The following is a 17,261-nucleotide window of genomic DNA, read 5'->3' as shown; positions in this document are numbered from 1 at the left end:
ATTTCAGATTTATCGCAGTTGAGTTTCAGGAAGTTAAGTTGGAGCAAGGATTTTATTTCAGTGATGCAGTTTGTCAGAATGGAGTGGGTAGCAGTGGAGATGGACTTGGTGGAGATGAGAAGCTGGATGTCGTCGGCAAAGCAGTGGAATTGAAGTCCATGACGGCGGATTATGTGACCAAGGGGAAGCAGGTAAAGGATGAAGAGGAGGGGGCCGAGAACTGAACCTTGAGGGACACCTTGGGGGAGAGGAGCGGTGGGGGATTTGCAGTTATTGATGTAGATGAACTGGTATGCTCTTTTCTTCTCTCTCCACTGCTGTCCTCTTCTCCTCGATGCTCCCTGCCTGAACGCCGATTATCAAGCTGACTGACAGCAGCCAGCAGGGCAGGACAGCAGCAGCCAGCGACTCGCGAGTGCAACACACACACACGCATGATGGCTGAGAGAAAGAGCAGCGTTGTGTGGAGCAATTTCACAACTAGCAATTAAAACTTAGCGAATTGTGATGTGTGCAAGAAGACAGTTCGCTACTTTGGCCACTATGTATTGTTATTTTTCATGTTTGCACTTTAAATTTGCAAAAGTAAAACGTTTATTTGTCTATAAAAACTGTCCTGTCTTTATTCATGAAAATTAATTCAGATTTAGTCTCTTTATGATGATTTCAGATAAAAAAATGATGTCATGCAGCTCTCCCCTATATGAAAGTAGATAAGACGCTTTTCATTTAAAAAAGTATCGGTATCGGCGATACTGGCCCTGAAATACTTGGTATCGGATCGAATCCAGATTTTGTGGTATCGCCCACCCCTAATCGAGGCTTGTATCGTTTTGGGCCAGTGACGTCTTCGATAACAAACTAAGCCTCGCTGCCTGTCGATACCACGTGACTGCTTCATGAAGCGATTCAGATCGGTTGAACCCTGGTTGAACCACAGCGCTCATATTACCCATGGATGTATAATAAGAACCATATAACCCCTCCTGTACCCGGGCCCGGTAACACGATGGAATTAAGAGAGCTCAGACCCTCACTTATATAGAGGTCGGAACATGTCATAAGTATAAATAGATACAAGCATAAATAAATGTAGGAATAAAAACATGAATAAATAAATGAATAAATACAGGAATAAATATGGTCCAGTGTTGTCAGGGAGATTTAGTGTGTGCTGTGGCTCAGCTGGAAAGCAGTTGACTCATACCGCAGGGTCCCTGGTTCAACGATTGAACAATACGTCTTTTTTGTTGTTTATAAAAGCTGCAGCTAAATGAGATAATGTAGTTAATAAATGTATTCTTTGATATGGTTTAGCCTTTCTCCGGCTACAACATGGTTAAGTTTATGAATATTATTAAGGAATACAAATCCCTCTTTGCAATGTTTACCAGCCTCCTTAGGATTTTCAATCACAATCATTCAACTGGAATAAAAATAATATTGTTAACATGAAAATATGATTACATGTTCGTTGTTTAGAGTTATTCTAAGGCTTTACTCATTGGGAACTCGGTATGAGATAGAGCACACTGTTGTGATGTCCAATCTGCCTGTTTTACACACTTTCACCAACAGGGGGTTTGTGTTCAAATGAAGCTCATGATGAAGCCTCATGAGATGAACCCTTTTGCGAACCAATTGGCTGGAAAGCTTCATAAGGCTTCATCTCGCCATCACTAATTTAGCTACAGCGAATTTACCAAGTCGTATTACCAGCGTGGTGAAACGACGAACTGGTGAATACTGGATAGAGGAACCGGGTATATATGCAGGTGAAGGTGAGTAGTTGTAATCCGGATGATGAGCAATAGCTGAGGAGATGATTTGGCGGGAAACAGAAGTGGGTCAACTACGCCCAGCCAGGAAGACAGACACACAGACAGACAGACAGACAGACAGACAATAAGACAATAACAAACACAAAACAAAGGGGAGAAGAAGGAGGGAGAACTGCAAATACTCACAGTAAAACTAAATGTGGGTAAAACGGAAAGAAATAAACAAATCAATTAAAGGAAAGAGGGGAATTAGTCCATCTCTGATAAATTGCTCACAACAAGATATGAAAACAACTTGTGAATGCATGTGGCCACATGGTCACAGCCCCATGGTGAAGCTCTCAATCAACACATCAATTACAAAAACTGAGGAGAGCTTTGCACCACTTATTTAGCATGCAAGCTCACGGGGTATTCTAAAATTGAATTTGGCTTATTTCTGGGCAGTTTTGCTATGTGTGGCAGCAGCCGCAGAATGGATGATAGGTGAATGTATTTGTTTAAAGTTAGTTTGATTACACAATTCACAATTCCGACAACGCCACCTTGGGAGTTTCACCCAAGGAAATATTAACAGGTTTTCAGTTATAGATACACAGGTTCGAATACTAATGTAGCAGGAGACGTGTTTTCAATTTATCAAAAATATATTATTTTATTAAGCACAGGTCAATAGCTAAAATGCAGTTTAAAACAGTCACACAGGGCTATAACACAAAGGGGGGAATGAATTAGGGGCTGAGGCTTACCAGTGGGGGGGATAGGGTCGACGAGTGAGTGGAGGGATCCCCAACAATCCAAACTTAAATCACCCCAATCATACGTGCAGGCAATCAAATCCCGGGGAGCACATCATATGAAAAATGGCTAAGTGAAATATTTTCTTCTAGCATTCTCTTCAAGGTTGGTCACATGACTCTGGCAGCATTGTTGCTATGGCACTTGGCTGTCCATAAGTGGCACACGAGGGAAGAAAATGAGGTCACCTTTTCGGTTCATCATCTGCTGGCTGCAAAGAAGCTATATTGGGTTTTTATATTAAAGTATAGCCAACGGACATTTGTTGATACTGTGCAATGCAGTCAGTCTATATGGATCTGTTCCGATGTCCAGAAAGTGGATATATGGCCATAAATATCTCTCGAAAAACAAGCTTTGTCTCCTAAAATACATAGCAACTGATACATTGTTATTTTACTTAAGGTCACTGAAAACAGATAGGTCATCAGTGTGTCGTTTCCTGGCCGGCGGCTTTTAAAATTGAGTTATCTATCCTGTTCTTCCTCCAGTAACTAAAGGACAAGACCCTGCCTGAGTGGAAATGGATAGGATGTGACAACGCATGCTTTGTATTTCGTTATGCGGATGGCCTCTGGCTTCAAACTGAGGGAGCTAGGTTGGAAGAAGCGGAGGCAGAGGTTATAAATGGATATTCAGGATAACTGGGTGATTGGATTAAAGACCATTGGAGGGGGGATGATGTAACCTGTAGGCATGTGAGTGTGCCACTCTCATGTTTTGTGTATCTGTGTCATGTGTGGTTGACCCTCCATCTAGATAATCATCCTTATCCTTTTGCAACCACATGTGAAGTAGACCTGACTAATGGATAAACATTTATGGCTTGATAGAACAAACACTCACAGGAAATATAGCAAAAACATGAGCTAGCCAACACCTGTGGCTTTAGGTAAATATGATCATGTTCATGGTTTATGTGTCCATGGTGAGTGAAGGATGAAATAAGTTAGGAGAGCAAAATGCTGAAGCCACTGATTGATATTATCTAAAGAATGTCTGTCTCGTCGCACCGGATATGAGGAACAAGAGCAGACAGCTAAACGGATTAACCCTGATTTAAAAGAATGATGCTGCTGGAGACAGTTTTATGGATGTGACTGTGTGTGTCCTCTCTCACACACACACTACAGCCAGTCCTAAATAATTACCAAAGGAGGCTTGAAACAAAGTGAATCATGCCATCCCGATTTGATAAGAATTGAGCAGCATGAAGAGGCTCACGCTGGACAGTTAGAATGACACTGTATGGAGACTCAAGGCCAGCTACTATCTGCCAGCTGAGGCGGCTTATGAGACACTCCCCTCACTTTGGCACCTGATCCTCCTGCCCATCAACAAATTATGCAGAAGGAAATAATATTATGTATCTTTATGCCTCCAGCAATGTGATTTTTATAGCAGTCGGGCACTGTAAACACCTTGTGATTCTTATTTATGTTTTTGGCAAGCTATGCTGTGATTTATTCATTTTTCCATGAAGCAACCTCTGTTATAAAAAGGAAATGCTGTGTAATCCACACTGCAGTTGCGATACTTAAATAGATTGGTACCTTTCCATCTGCACACTTACATAGTGTGACATAGGCAGTGGCGTTTTTATATGTACAAAAGTGGTGGGGCACACAAAACTTAGATGTCTATATATAAGCTCCTGCAGTGACGTGCAGTGAGGTTCATGGCTGGCTCTGACTCTTCAGGTTTACAAATATTATATTTGGCCCTAAATCAAAATATAATATTATTTTCAAAAGCTTTTTTAGTCTGATGCTTTGATTAATTTTAAACAGACAGTTCAACAAAAGGATACCCACAAATTGTAATTTTGTCATTTAAATATTGAATTGTTCTCTCTTAGTAAGATCCCATTTTCAATAAAATGGTGGTCTTACCTTGACTTGAAGATGAAGTCCATTTGTCTTATCCTTCTGGACAAAAATCTCTATTACTTTTTTGTAAAAGTCCTCCTTATCTTCTTGTAGTTTCAAAAGTTGAATCATAAATCTAATCGATAGATTTATGATTAAAAAATTATAAAAGTAGGGTAGACATGTGGATATTATCCGGCTGAACAAAACGTGCATTTATCTAACAGGTACGTTTCCCACAGATCTTATTTTGAGCTATTTTCTAAAATCCTATGGAGAAATCTCATTGCTTTTTTGTTGAGGGAAGCCATGCGCAGCTTACTTCCTGGTTTTAGGACGCGTCACTAAAGCTCTCTCGTCTGCTACACACACTACACTTTTCGCGGCACACGTACTTACAGCCAATCATCCATCCATCCATCCATCTTCTCCCGCTTATCCGTGGTCGGGTCGCGGGGGTAGCAGTTCCAGCAGAGAGCCCCAAACTTTCTTTTCCCTGGCGACATCAACCAGCTCTGACTGGGGGATCCCAAGGCGCTCCCAGGCCAGCGAAGAGATATAATCCCTCCACCTGGTCCTAGGTCTACCCCTTGGTCTCTTCCCAGCTGGACGTGCCTGGAACACCTCCCTAGGGAGGCGCCCAGGTGGCATCCTAACTAGGTGCCCGAACCACCTCAACTGGCTTCTTTCGACGCGAAGGAGGAGCGGCTCAACTCCGAGTCCCTCCCTGATGACCGAACTTCTCACCTTATCTCTAAGGGAGACACCAGCCACCCGGCGGAGGAAACCCATCGCGGCCGCTTGTATCCGCGATCTCGTTCTTTCGGTCATGACCCATCCTTCATGACCATAGGTGAGGGTAGGAACGAAAATGGCCCGGTAGACAGAGAGCTTTGCCTTCCGGCTCAGCTCCCTTTTCGTCACAACGGTGCGGTAAAGCGACTGCAATACCGCTCCCGCTGCTCCGATTCTCCGGCCCATCTCACGCTCCATTGATCCCTCACTCGAGAACAAGACCCCGAGATACTTGAACTCCTTCACTTGGGGTAAGGACTCATTCCCTACTTGGAGTGGACAGTCCATCGGTTTCCTGCTGAGAACCATGGCCTCAGATTTGGAGGTGCTGATCCTCATCCCAGCCGCTTCACACTCGGTTGCGAACCGATCCAGTGAGTGCTGAAGGTCGCAGACCGATGAAGCCATCAGAACCACATCATCTGCAAAAAGCAGTGGTGCAATCCTTAGTCCACCAAACTGCAGACCCCCCCCCCCACGACTACGCCTCGAAATCCGATCCATGTATATTACAAACAGGATTGGTGACAAAGCGCAGCCCTGGCGGAGGCCAACCCTCACCGGAAATGGGTCCGACTTACTTCCGAGGACCCGGACACAGCTCTCGCTTTGGGAGTACAGAGATTGGATGGCCCTGAGTAGAGACCCCCTCACCCCATACTCCCGCAGCACCTCCCACAGTAACTCCCTGGGAACCCGGTCATACGCCTTCTCCAAGTCTACAAAACACATGTAGACCGGATAAGCGTACTCCCAGGCCCCCTCCAGGATCCTTGCGAGAGTAAAAGCTGATCCGTCGTTCCACGACCAGGACGGAATCCGCATTGTTCCTCCTCAATCTGAGGTTCGACAATCGGCCTGACCCTCCTTTCGAGTACCTTGGAGTAAACTTTCCCGGGGAGGCTGAGTAGTGTGATGCCTCTGTAATTGGCACACACCCTCTGATCCCCCTTTTTGAAAAGGGGGACCACCACCCCGGTCTGCCACTCCTTCGGTACTGTTTCCGACTTCCACGCAACGTTGATGAGACGTGTCAACCATGACAGTCCCTCAACACCCAGAGCCTTCAGCATTTCCGGGCGGATCTCATCCACCCCCGGGGCTTTGCCACTGTGGAGTTGTTTGACGACCTCAGTGACCTCCCCCCGGGAGATTGGCGTTGATCCCCCGTCATACTCCAGCTCTGCCTCTAACATAGAGGGCGGAGTTGTCGGGTTCAGGAGTTCCTCAAAGTGTTCCTTCCAACGTCCCAACACTCCATCAGTTGAGGTCAACAACGTCCCATCCTTACTGTACACAGCTTGGATGGTTCCCTGCTTCCCCCTCCTGAGGTGTCGGACAGTTTTCCAGAACAACTTTGGTGCCGCCCGAAAGTCCTTCTCCATGTCTTCTCCGAACTTCTCCCACACCCACTGCTTTGCCTCGGCCACGGATGAGGCTGCTGCCCTTCGGGCCTGTCGGTACCTTGCAACTGCTTCGGGAGTCCCCCGGGATAACAAATCCCTGAAGGCCTCCTTCTTCAGTCGGACGGCTTCCCTGACCACCGGTGTCCACCAGGAGGTTCGAGGGTTACCGCCCCTTGAGGCACCTAAGACCTTGAGACCACAGCTCCCCACCGCGGCTTCGGCAATAGAGGCTTTGAACACTGACCACTCTGGTTCAATGTCCCCAACCTCCACAGGAATGCCCGAAAAGCTCCGCCGGAGGTGTGAGTTGAAGGCCTCCTGAACTTGGGCCTCCTCCAGACGTTCCCAGTTCACCCGAACTACACGTTTGGGCTTACCAGGTCTATCCAGAGGCTTCCCCCGCCACTCGACCCAACTCACCACCAGATGGTGATCAGTTGACAACTCCGCCCCTCTCTTTACCCGAGTGTCCAAAACATACGGCCTCAGGTCCGATGATACGATAACGAAATCGATCATGGACCTTCTGCCTAGGGTGCTCTGGTACCACGTACACTTATGAGCATCCTTATGTTCGAACATGGTGTTTGTTATGGCCAATCCATGACTAGCACAGAAGTCCAGTAACAAACCACCACTCCGGTTCAGATCAGGGGGGCCGTTCCTCCCAATCACGCCCCTCCAAGTGTCTCCATCATTGCCCACATGTGCGTTGAAGTCTCCCAGCAAGACTAAGGAGTCCCCTTCAGGAGCCCCATACAGGACTCTTTCCAGGGTCTCCAAGAAGGCCGAATACTCTGAACTGCTGTTGGGTGCATAAGCACACACAACAGTCAGAGTTTTCCCCCCCATAACCCGCAGGCGTAGGGAGGCGACCCTCTCGTCCACTGGGGTAAACTCCAACAACGAAGCACCTAACCGGGGACTTGTGAGTATCCCCACACCCGCCCGGCGCCTCACACCTTGAGCAACTCCGGAGAAGAATAGAGTCCAACCCCTATCCAGAAGTAAGGTTCCAGAGCCGACGCTGTGCGTAGAGGTGAGCCCAACCAGATCCAACTGGTACCGCTCCACCTCCCGCACAAGCTCCGGCTCCTTCCCCCCCAGAGAGGTGACGTTCCACGTCCCCAAAGCCAGCTTCTGCCGCCCGGGTCTGGTCCGTCGAGACCCTCCGCTTTCACTGCCACCCGTCTGGCAGCGCACCCGACCCCATCGATGTTTCCCGTAGGTGGTGGGCCCGCGGGACAGAGAAGCGGAGGTGTTGCCCACGTTGCCTTTTCGGGCTGGGCCCGGCCGGGCTCCGTGGCAAGCCCGGCCACCAGACGCTCGCCGACGAGTCCTCCTTCTGGGCCTGGCTCCAGAAGGGGACCCCGGGCTTCCTCCGGGCCGGGTATCCTCACTTCTTGTTTTTCCTTTCATGAGGTCTTTTGAACCAATCTTAGTCTGGCCCCTTGCCTGAGACCAATTTGCCATGGGAGACCCTACCAGGAACACAAGGTTCCAGACAACACAGCCCCCAGGTTCATCAGGGCACACAAACCTCTCTACCACGGTAAGGTGCTGGTTCTTCAGAGCCAATCAGCTCTGAATTATGTGAGATGACGTATGGGGATGGCAGCTCCGTGCCCCTATGGTCATTATTTTTTTGCCACACACATTAAATAGGAAAATACTCTGAGCATGCTCAGTGTAGTTTTTACAGTCACCATTCACTTTGACAGTGAGAGGGAGGGGCAGGATCGGGTTTTGTCCTATACAGTCTATGGTTTTGTCCCACATGGCTCTAAACAGCTCAATAGGCACACACTGTAGACACTAATTAGAAGAACACAGACTAAAACAGCAATATACAGACAAATCAGGTGATTAAACATAATCTTAAAATATATTTTATATATATATATATATATATATTTTTTTTTTTAATCATTATTTGTAATACTTTCTGCTGACACTAGGTGGGGCTGTCGCCACTGGACATAGGGCATTCGTTTTTCATTTAAGATATATGCTTACCCTGATTCTTGTTTTGTTCGGCTTTAATTATTGGAATGCTTAAACTACTCTGCTTTCATATTATTGCATGCATTTCTTATCCTCTGATGTGTCACTCTCTGCTAGTATTCACATTATTCAAATTATTATCAGAACATATAGAACCATCCGGCCTTTCTCTGTCGCCCTCCCACTGCGATTTTCCCTTTTTACATCGTCTCCTGGCTGGCTGCTGCAGGACCTCCCGTTGGCAAAACCCCGGGAGGCCTGACTGATGATGAAAGGTGTCCTGAGATGACGCACATTTTAAATCGGATGCACTGATACCTACAGATTATCTTGTTTTAATAGCAAGGAGGTCTATACTTTGGAGTCAAATATATACTATTAAGCTTTGAAGGATATAAGCTTACATCAGCATAACGCCAACATGATGATCAAAACCTTTTAGCTGGAACAAAGCTGGGTGTCCATAATGAGATTATCTTCAGGGTACTGATGAAAGTGAGGCTTAAGGTGAGTAATACTAACTCTACAGCCTTACCTTTCTGCGTATATGTGATATAAAGTTCATTTATCTTCTGCATTTTTTCTCTCCAATTCCTGATTTAAAAGAAACACAGGGGTGATTGACCTTTCATGTGCTCTCTCGGCCCATGTTTTCCCTTGTTCAGTGTGTCACTTGTTGTCAACGCTCCATTTGCCATCACTCTGGTTCAGTGACCTTCATCAGAGCCGCTGTGATAGAGAGTGACGGAGGGCGTGGATAGGAGCGCGAGAGCGGCAGATAGAGGGGAAATTGAAAAGGGTAAACTGGAGTGAATGATAAGGTGGGATCAGAAAAGCTGGAAATTAAAGGACAGAGGAGTAAAGAGTCAACACAAGTGAGGTGAAAGAAAGGAGAATATGTCAGGGTCTCTTGCTGCAGTTATACCATCAAATGTGAAGCGGGTAAAAAAAGCATTGCCGAGTTATTTTTTGCATCATGATGTAGAAGCTTCTTTTCATATTTTTCATAGCAGAGATATTGTTTTATTTATGTGTATTTTCCAATGTCAGCTTTTACACTTTTCACACAGAACGGCACAGGCATTTGCGAATTAACTCATTTAGAAAAACATACGGGGGAGAAGCTTAAAAGACCCATCTGTTCATCCACCCACACAGTCCAACCCTCCCTTCTTCTTGCCATTTTGTTTTCATAGAAACTTGACAGTTTTCCATACAGCAACAGTCACAGATTTTACACTTTATATATAGAATTTAATTAAATTAGGAAACTTTGTATTGATAGTGCCCCCTGGTTTCGTATATGATAGCTGCCCACTGCTACTAGGATTGGTTAAATGCAGAGTCTTGATTTAATGTGTTTGCTATGTACAAGAGTGATGTTAAATAAGTATTGAATTACTACAAATAAAAAGTGGATCGGGTCTGGATTTGTGAAACAAAAGAATATAGATGTTGTTAGGGAAATAATTATCTCAGACTCCTAGATGTGACATACAGGACCAACCTTGACGTCTATTGTTCCTGTCCTTTAAGGACACAGGCTGCTTCAGCCAATAATGTTATTGTTCCCATTCCTGTGACCGGTCAACACTAGGTCACAGATGGTCTTTGTTGTGGGTGCACTGGGACACTTCCTTCTTTGTTGTTTGTGGACTCCAGGGTATGACATATTCGAGGCCATAAGTGGCGGACGCAGGTAACTCAGTGTGCCCAAACTGTCTAAAGCTATCTTATCAAAACATGTTGATTACTCTCTTTTGAAACCAGTTAAATGGGCTAGCAAGAGAGAGGCGCTCCAGAATTGACGTGGCAACTCTCCCGTGCAGTCAGACCGTGACTGCTGTGAATTGTGATGTGAATTCTCCAGCCGAAACACCAATTAAATCATCAGTGGTTTGACATCAAAGCTCCTGCTCTACCTTGTCTCTTTCCTGAGTCGGTGACTCCCCCGCATTGCTACACAGAAGTTTCCTCAACAGATGTTAGTATTGTCACTAAATAGATGTTCGTACTGAGTTTTTTTCCATAGATCTATTGCGCTTTTTGTATTTATCCAAACTGTTGAACACATCAGCTAGTGTATGGCGAAATATCTATCCCTGAGAGAGGCCTACCATAGTAAACAGTTGCTATGTAGCTTATTAGCAAGTGTAGTAAACATAAAAACTTTTACACTGCACTGCACTTAGGCTGAATAATCACTTTGTTTACCAGACAGCAACACAAATAGAAGCTAATTAATATGAAGATGCCCCAGATTGGTACTTAGAAGAGACTAGAAATAAACATAAAAACAGTGATCTTCTTATCAGCATGTCATTTGATGTGGCACTGTAATGATGCTTGAACGGCCTGAAGTATCATTAACATCGATTGAGTACTACATAGGGTGGGGGGTGGACAGATAATGGGAAAGAGGCAGGGCAGAGAGTGGGATAGAGAAGAGGGCAGATTGTTTTGAGGGCTTTGTAGCACAGTTCCCATCACATGGCTTTCTTCTACTGGGGACAGTTTAGTTAGTTACACAACAGTACATCTGGAGCATGTAGCAGCAGCTGGGCTGTGTACTTCCCCTGAGGACTTTGAAACATTTTGTACAACATTAAGTAGGTGTTGAACGTGAGCTGCAGGTGTCTTGTTTTGGCAGGCAGGCAGCGTTTCATTTTGTTAAAAAGGCCTGATTTTACTGCTATGCTACCAGCTTTGTGAGGCTATACTTAGCAATATAGTGCAGTGTTAAGAAAGAATGGTAACATAAGCATGCTAACTGCTTACAATGACAATGCTAACATATTTTTACCAAGGTTTATGATATGTTCACCATCTTTGTGTAGCCTGGTAGCTAACATTTGCATTGCATGTAGCTAGCTTAGCTAAAAACATAGCTGGAGGGTTATTATTACTGTAAGTTTAAAAATATTATGTTCATATGGACATTATCTGTCTGTTTCTTTATGATTTTGCTTCATAACATACAGCAGCTACCCCTGCCAGGTTTAGGCTACAATGTGTGGCTTGAAAGATGTTGACTACAGCATTTCTCTTCCAGCTATTTTAATCTTGCTCTTTATCTAACCAGAAGATCATGCTGGAAAGGTGGAAATTAGGTGAATTAAAAGGGAGGGTGTGAGAAATGTGGCTATTTTAGTATTCCAATGTTAGCAAATAGAAGCCCTTCTGACATTCAGTGGCTAATTAACCTCTCATGGTACAAGGTTGCTTCACGGCTGCAGAATATATGACACAATGTCTCTGGGTGATTTCTCAGCTGAGATGGCAGGGTACATTTTGTATTTTGTCTTATACTTGTGTTCACTTTGTGTTCTGCATAGAACAACAGAGTTATGTTCGAAACAACTAGGTGATGATATTGCTGATGTATTGTACATTCTAAATGCCTCACTTTCAGCTCCACAATGATTTATTCATGTGTTAACATTTCTATTTTAATGTTTTTGCGAACTCCAACCTCTTCATTATTATGTTAATACATTTTGTATCTTTGCTGCAGCCTTTAAGCTCCTGCTATTTGCTACTGAAGTGTCCCCACAGGCCCCATTAAAGTTTCATTTTACCTTATCTCATGTGTAAAGTAAACAGAGTCATTAAGCAGGTTGATCACAGTTGAGCAGCGCTGCAATGAAGGTGAGACACTGCAGGAGCACATCACACAAAGCATGGGGAAATCAACCCTCCCTCTGGGGGAGAGGTTGCTGGCGGTTGAATGGCTGTGGCTACAGGTGCAACACAGGATAATCCTCAGAAGACCCTTTTTTATCTGCACTACACAAGCCTGTACACACACACCTGCACACATTTCGTTTAAATTACAATCAAGGGCAAGGTTATACCTGCATACCTGCTTTCCTTTAAACGCTTTTGCAAGGTGCTCACACTTTAAATGCAATCACTGGTTGCACTCATACTACGTACAATTTGTGTGAACAAATGTCTGATTATGAATTATTATAGGTGTGATAAGAGCTGGTAATTGAAAAAAAACATGCCATATGCGGCGTGAATCAGCCATCTGTCTTTAGAGTATACACTGTGAGCTGCCCCCTTGTGGTAGTGGCACTTAGCTGTCACAATATACTTTATATATTGTATTGCTAACACTAGCAGCTGAGCAGTACGCCCACAACACCTTTCTCTGTGAGTAAGGTTCAAAATCAATAGTAAGTGCCTGTTCAGCAGCAGCACTGTTACTTTGATAGTATCGGTCTGAGTTAAGAGCTCTCCACCGACACCAACAGAATAGATTTAGACGTTTTTGTACACCTACTGGAACACATTTCTCTGTTTTGAAAGCAGCAAATAAAATGACCTATCCTCATTTAGAATGAGTTTGACAACAATTATAGCTGGAAGGCGCTCTGGTCCTGCCAGGAAGAACCCTGTGGATTGAGGTGAACTTTTCAAAGATCATCTTGTCACAGTGCCTCAGGAAACATCCTGAGGTGAGCCGTGGGTGACCGCTGCTGCAGCTCCTCTGGCACAGGTAAATGCCAGAAACCCCACATAGATACACCGGCGTGCTGACACACACACACACACACACACACACACACACACACACACACACACACACACACACACACACACACACACACACACCACACACACACACACACACACACACACACACACACACACACACACACACACACACACACACACACACACACACACACACACACACACACACACACACACACACACACACACACACACACACACACACACACCTGCACTTAGGCAAAGAGTTCTCTTTTGATAGGTAAAGATTTGTAACAGAGTTGAAAGCTTGAGTGCTAAATGGAAGCACAATACTGATGTTATGCATTGATCCATCTTTCATCTGCTCTTATCGGTCTGATATATGATCTTTATATCAGAAATAATAACTCTTAAATCAAATTTCCACCTGCTGCATCCATCACTCTGCGCTATAGTTGTCTCTGATAGGTTTTAAAGTACAGCAAAATGGAAAAACAAGTTAAGACATCCAGTATGATTTCTACCTGAACATAATCATCCGTTTTCTTTATGAAGATGCAGTACTAAGGGGGACCACCAGGGGTCTGCAGAGTGAAAGAGATGTATTCAACTTTACAGAATCAGATCCCAAATTAGGACTTGAGAGTGATTTTCACTTCCTGCCAGCTGCGGTGCTGTTTTAACAAGGCATTTATCACACTGCCACACACCTCCATTCTATAAGCAGCTCCAACAGGCACCGATGCATTAGTCACACTGTCACCGTGCCAACAGCAGCCAGAGGAAGCAAAGGCACAAAGACAATGTGTGAGCATCAGATCACAAAACGAATTCATGCCTGGCATAGTTAATACTGAAATCACATCAACTGCAGGTTGTGTTCACAAATACAGTTCACAGCACATCCTGGCATTTAAGCTAAAGTAAATCTTTTTTATATACCTTCAAATGATCCTTTTTTCATTTGGGTTGTCTATGTTGTCATTTAAAACAATCCATACACACACTATGATGTATAATACATATCTGTCCATATTGCAAGTGGGATCACTCCTCTGTTGCTCTCCCTGGATTTCTTCCCTTTTCCCCCCTAAATTGTGGGGTTTTCCTTATTTGAGAGTGTTGTATACTGAACACACTGTAAAGCCCCCTGCAACAACTTTGTCCTTTGTGATATTGGGGAAATTAATTCAAATTAGTTTGAGTTTATTGATTGATTTTAATACATTTCTATGAATGATGGGTCACTGCTTTGCATGAGCCTTTTCTTATCAAGCTCCACATTTGTGGAATCAGCTTCCAGTTTGTGTTGGGGCGGCAGACACCCTATCCGTTTTTAAGAGTACGCTTAAGACCTTCCTTTTTGATAAAGCTTATAGTTAGGGCTGATTAGATTCAGCCCCTAGTTTTGCTGATATAGGCTTAGTTTGTCGGGGGACATCTTACTTCTTCCTTCTCTCTGTCTATACCTGTGTACTCTCATGTTCCGATTAACCCAGCTTCCCCAAATGTCTTTCTTTTTGGTGTCTATATACGCTGGGATCCGGAGTCATGGATGATCCTGCGGTCCTGTGTCCTGGATCGCGAGCCCTGGATCGCGAGTCGTGGCTGTGGTCCTGGATCATCGGTCCTGGATGGATATCCTCGTGGATTCATCTTCCTATTATACACACATGCATTTCCAAACATTTGGACTACCTATGTTGCAAATGTATTATCTTTTCAATTTACACACGGCATCTATTGCACGTCTGTCCGTCCTGGGAGAGGGATCCCTCCTCTGCTGCTCTCCCTGAGGTTTCTCCCATGTTCCCCTTTAAACTGTGGGTTTTCTCCGGAAGTTTTTCCTTGTACGATGTGAGGGTCTAAGGACAGAGGGTGTCGTATTGTCATACTGATATTCTGTACACACTGTGAAGACTACTGAGACAAATGTAACATTTGTGATATTGGGCTATAGAAATAAACATTGATTGATTGATTGATTGATTGATTGATTAATTGATTGATTAATTGATTGATTGATTGATTGTTCATACAACCTCTCGATTATGTGTTATTTATGTGTTGTGAAAAACAAGGCCTGCCGTATCTTGCAGTTTTGGCCTGCTGCTTTTGAACAGCACATTGCGGCAGAACATTTATTTTATTCATACTGCAGACACTTTAAATTCAGTGTGTTTCTGCTGGTGGGTTAAATTAAGAATGATGTGTGAAGCCTTTTAATGAGGCTTCGAGCACGCTTGTGATGGCATGATGATACCGACGATGTTTGAGTTGATGATGATGTTGTTATTGAACAAAACCTCTCTTGCTAACCCTGTGTCTTATTCTGTGTCTCACAGTAAAGGGGAGGCAGAAGCTATCGAGACAGAGCTGCTCAGGGACTACAAGTTTGGACAGCAGCAGCTGATCGAGATCTGGGGACAAGCTTGCGCCCTCGCCATCACTAAGGTCTGCACACTTTCCTAGATTTACATTAGGGTTAGTCCACATATATCTGTTTCTGTCTTGCTGTCTTTTCCTGACTTTCTTGTACATCTGAGGCTTTAAGTCATTCATAATCCCCATCCACCCACATCCAAAAGTGTGTGTTCATGAGATAAATGCAGAGAAAAATTATATTATTATAAATGTATTTTTGCAGTTTACTTCAAAATGGGATTTTCCGTGTGTGTGTGTGTGTGTGTGTGTGTGTGTGTGTGTGTGTGTGTATGTGTGTGTGTTTGTGTGCTGGGTCTGCATTTTAGTGTGTTTATCAGTCCTTTTACAAACCAGAAAAATCCAATTTTGTATTTTGCATAATATTTCCCATGAAAGTAGAATTGCATCCTTCCGTTCCATTCTGTCTTTTTATTGAAATGAAACATGAAAGATAAACACAACAAACATTCAATCATATTTTGAAAAAGTCACACAAATCTTTTTCTCCATCTGTGCTATCACCAATTTTGAAGTAGCTAGTTATTAACAGAATAAACAATTGTCAAATCAAAGTAGTGCAATTTTTCCAATTGCTTTCCTTGAGGGAATAAACCAGACCAATTCAGAACTCTTGTTACAAGCTACAGTCAAAGAAAAACCAAACTGTGCCCAACTGTTTAATAGCCTATACTGTTTATCCCTCAGAACACATCTGTAAAGGTCAAACATTTTTCACTTTTTGAGAAAAGCTGCTGCTCATTCTGCCTCTCGGGGCCTCAGTAATCATTACAAAACTCAAACAGATCCTGGTGGGATTGTTTCATTTCACAAGAGGGCAGAAAAGTCACAGCTGCTGCTACTTACACTTTCCTAATTTGCATTAACTTCCTTTCTGTGACATTTACATTTGAAGCGGCTCACCTTGGGCCTGATCACCTGAGCTCGCTCTGTGGCTCGGACCAGAACCACAGCTTCTCTTCTCTGACGCCTGGACTGTGTCAGGCCCAGAGTGTGTGTGTCAGTGGAGGACTGTCAGGAGCACATGTGGTTCCCTTTGAGACCACTGGCTTGGTTTAACGCCACACTGGTTTCCTCAGTGGTCTCTTAATTGGGCTGTGATGAATAAGAGTCTGAGCTACGAGACACATGAAACCCTGCGCTGCTGTCAGAGGGAGGGATGAAGAGAAAAAGAAGGAAAGAGTCAAAAGCTGGAGCAGAGGCCCAAATGAGTGGTTTACAGAAGAAAAGTTACAAAAATCAATAAAAGGCAGACAGTTTAATAGGAGACATTTAATATCTCCCCTCAGAAAAAGCAAAGGGATACTTATATACTACGCTGATATAAGAAGAAAGAGAGAATCATGAAAACAAGCAGACATTATTGTTATATCCGAGATATCATCTTTTTTTAAATAGTTACAGATATAATATTTCTCAATTTTCTCAGATGTTTTCTTCAAATCTGAAATAAATGTTTTTTTCTTTTTGGGCCAATTGGGGACCAAAGAAGAAAGTTCTGAAACATCACTATTAAAATTGATATGGCAAACATTTTCACATCCAGCACAGAGATTGCAATATTACTTTTATTTTGCAGCGCTTTTGGTCGCCATTAATTTCCGAGGGAAATATCCAGTTATCTTGCTGTTACATTTGTCCTTATAGTCATCATCAAGTCTCTC

At 43.9% G+C, this 17,261-nt stretch overlaps 1 protein-coding gene across 1 annotated transcript in view; it reads left to right on the top strand.

The window, feature by feature from the left end:
- Positions 1–17,261, top strand: part of yjefn3 (YjeF N-terminal domain containing 3) — a 57,669-nt gene that overhangs the window by 29,333 nt on the left and 11,075 nt on the right. The window contains exon 3 of the mRNA XM_034080481.2: positions 15,501–15,609. Coding sequence (XP_033936372.2) covers positions 15,501–15,609 — 109 coding nt within the window. The remainder of the gene's footprint in view (positions 1–15,500; positions 15,610–17,261) is intronic.

Source organism: Pseudochaenichthys georgianus, chromosome 4, assembly GCF_902827115.2.
Source record: "Pseudochaenichthys georgianus chromosome 4, fPseGeo1.2, whole genome shotgun sequence".
In the NCBI taxonomy this organism is placed as follows: Eukaryota; Metazoa; Chordata; class Actinopteri; order Perciformes; family Channichthyidae; genus Pseudochaenichthys; species Pseudochaenichthys georgianus.
This window is presented reverse-complemented; position numbering and strand designations above follow the sequence as displayed.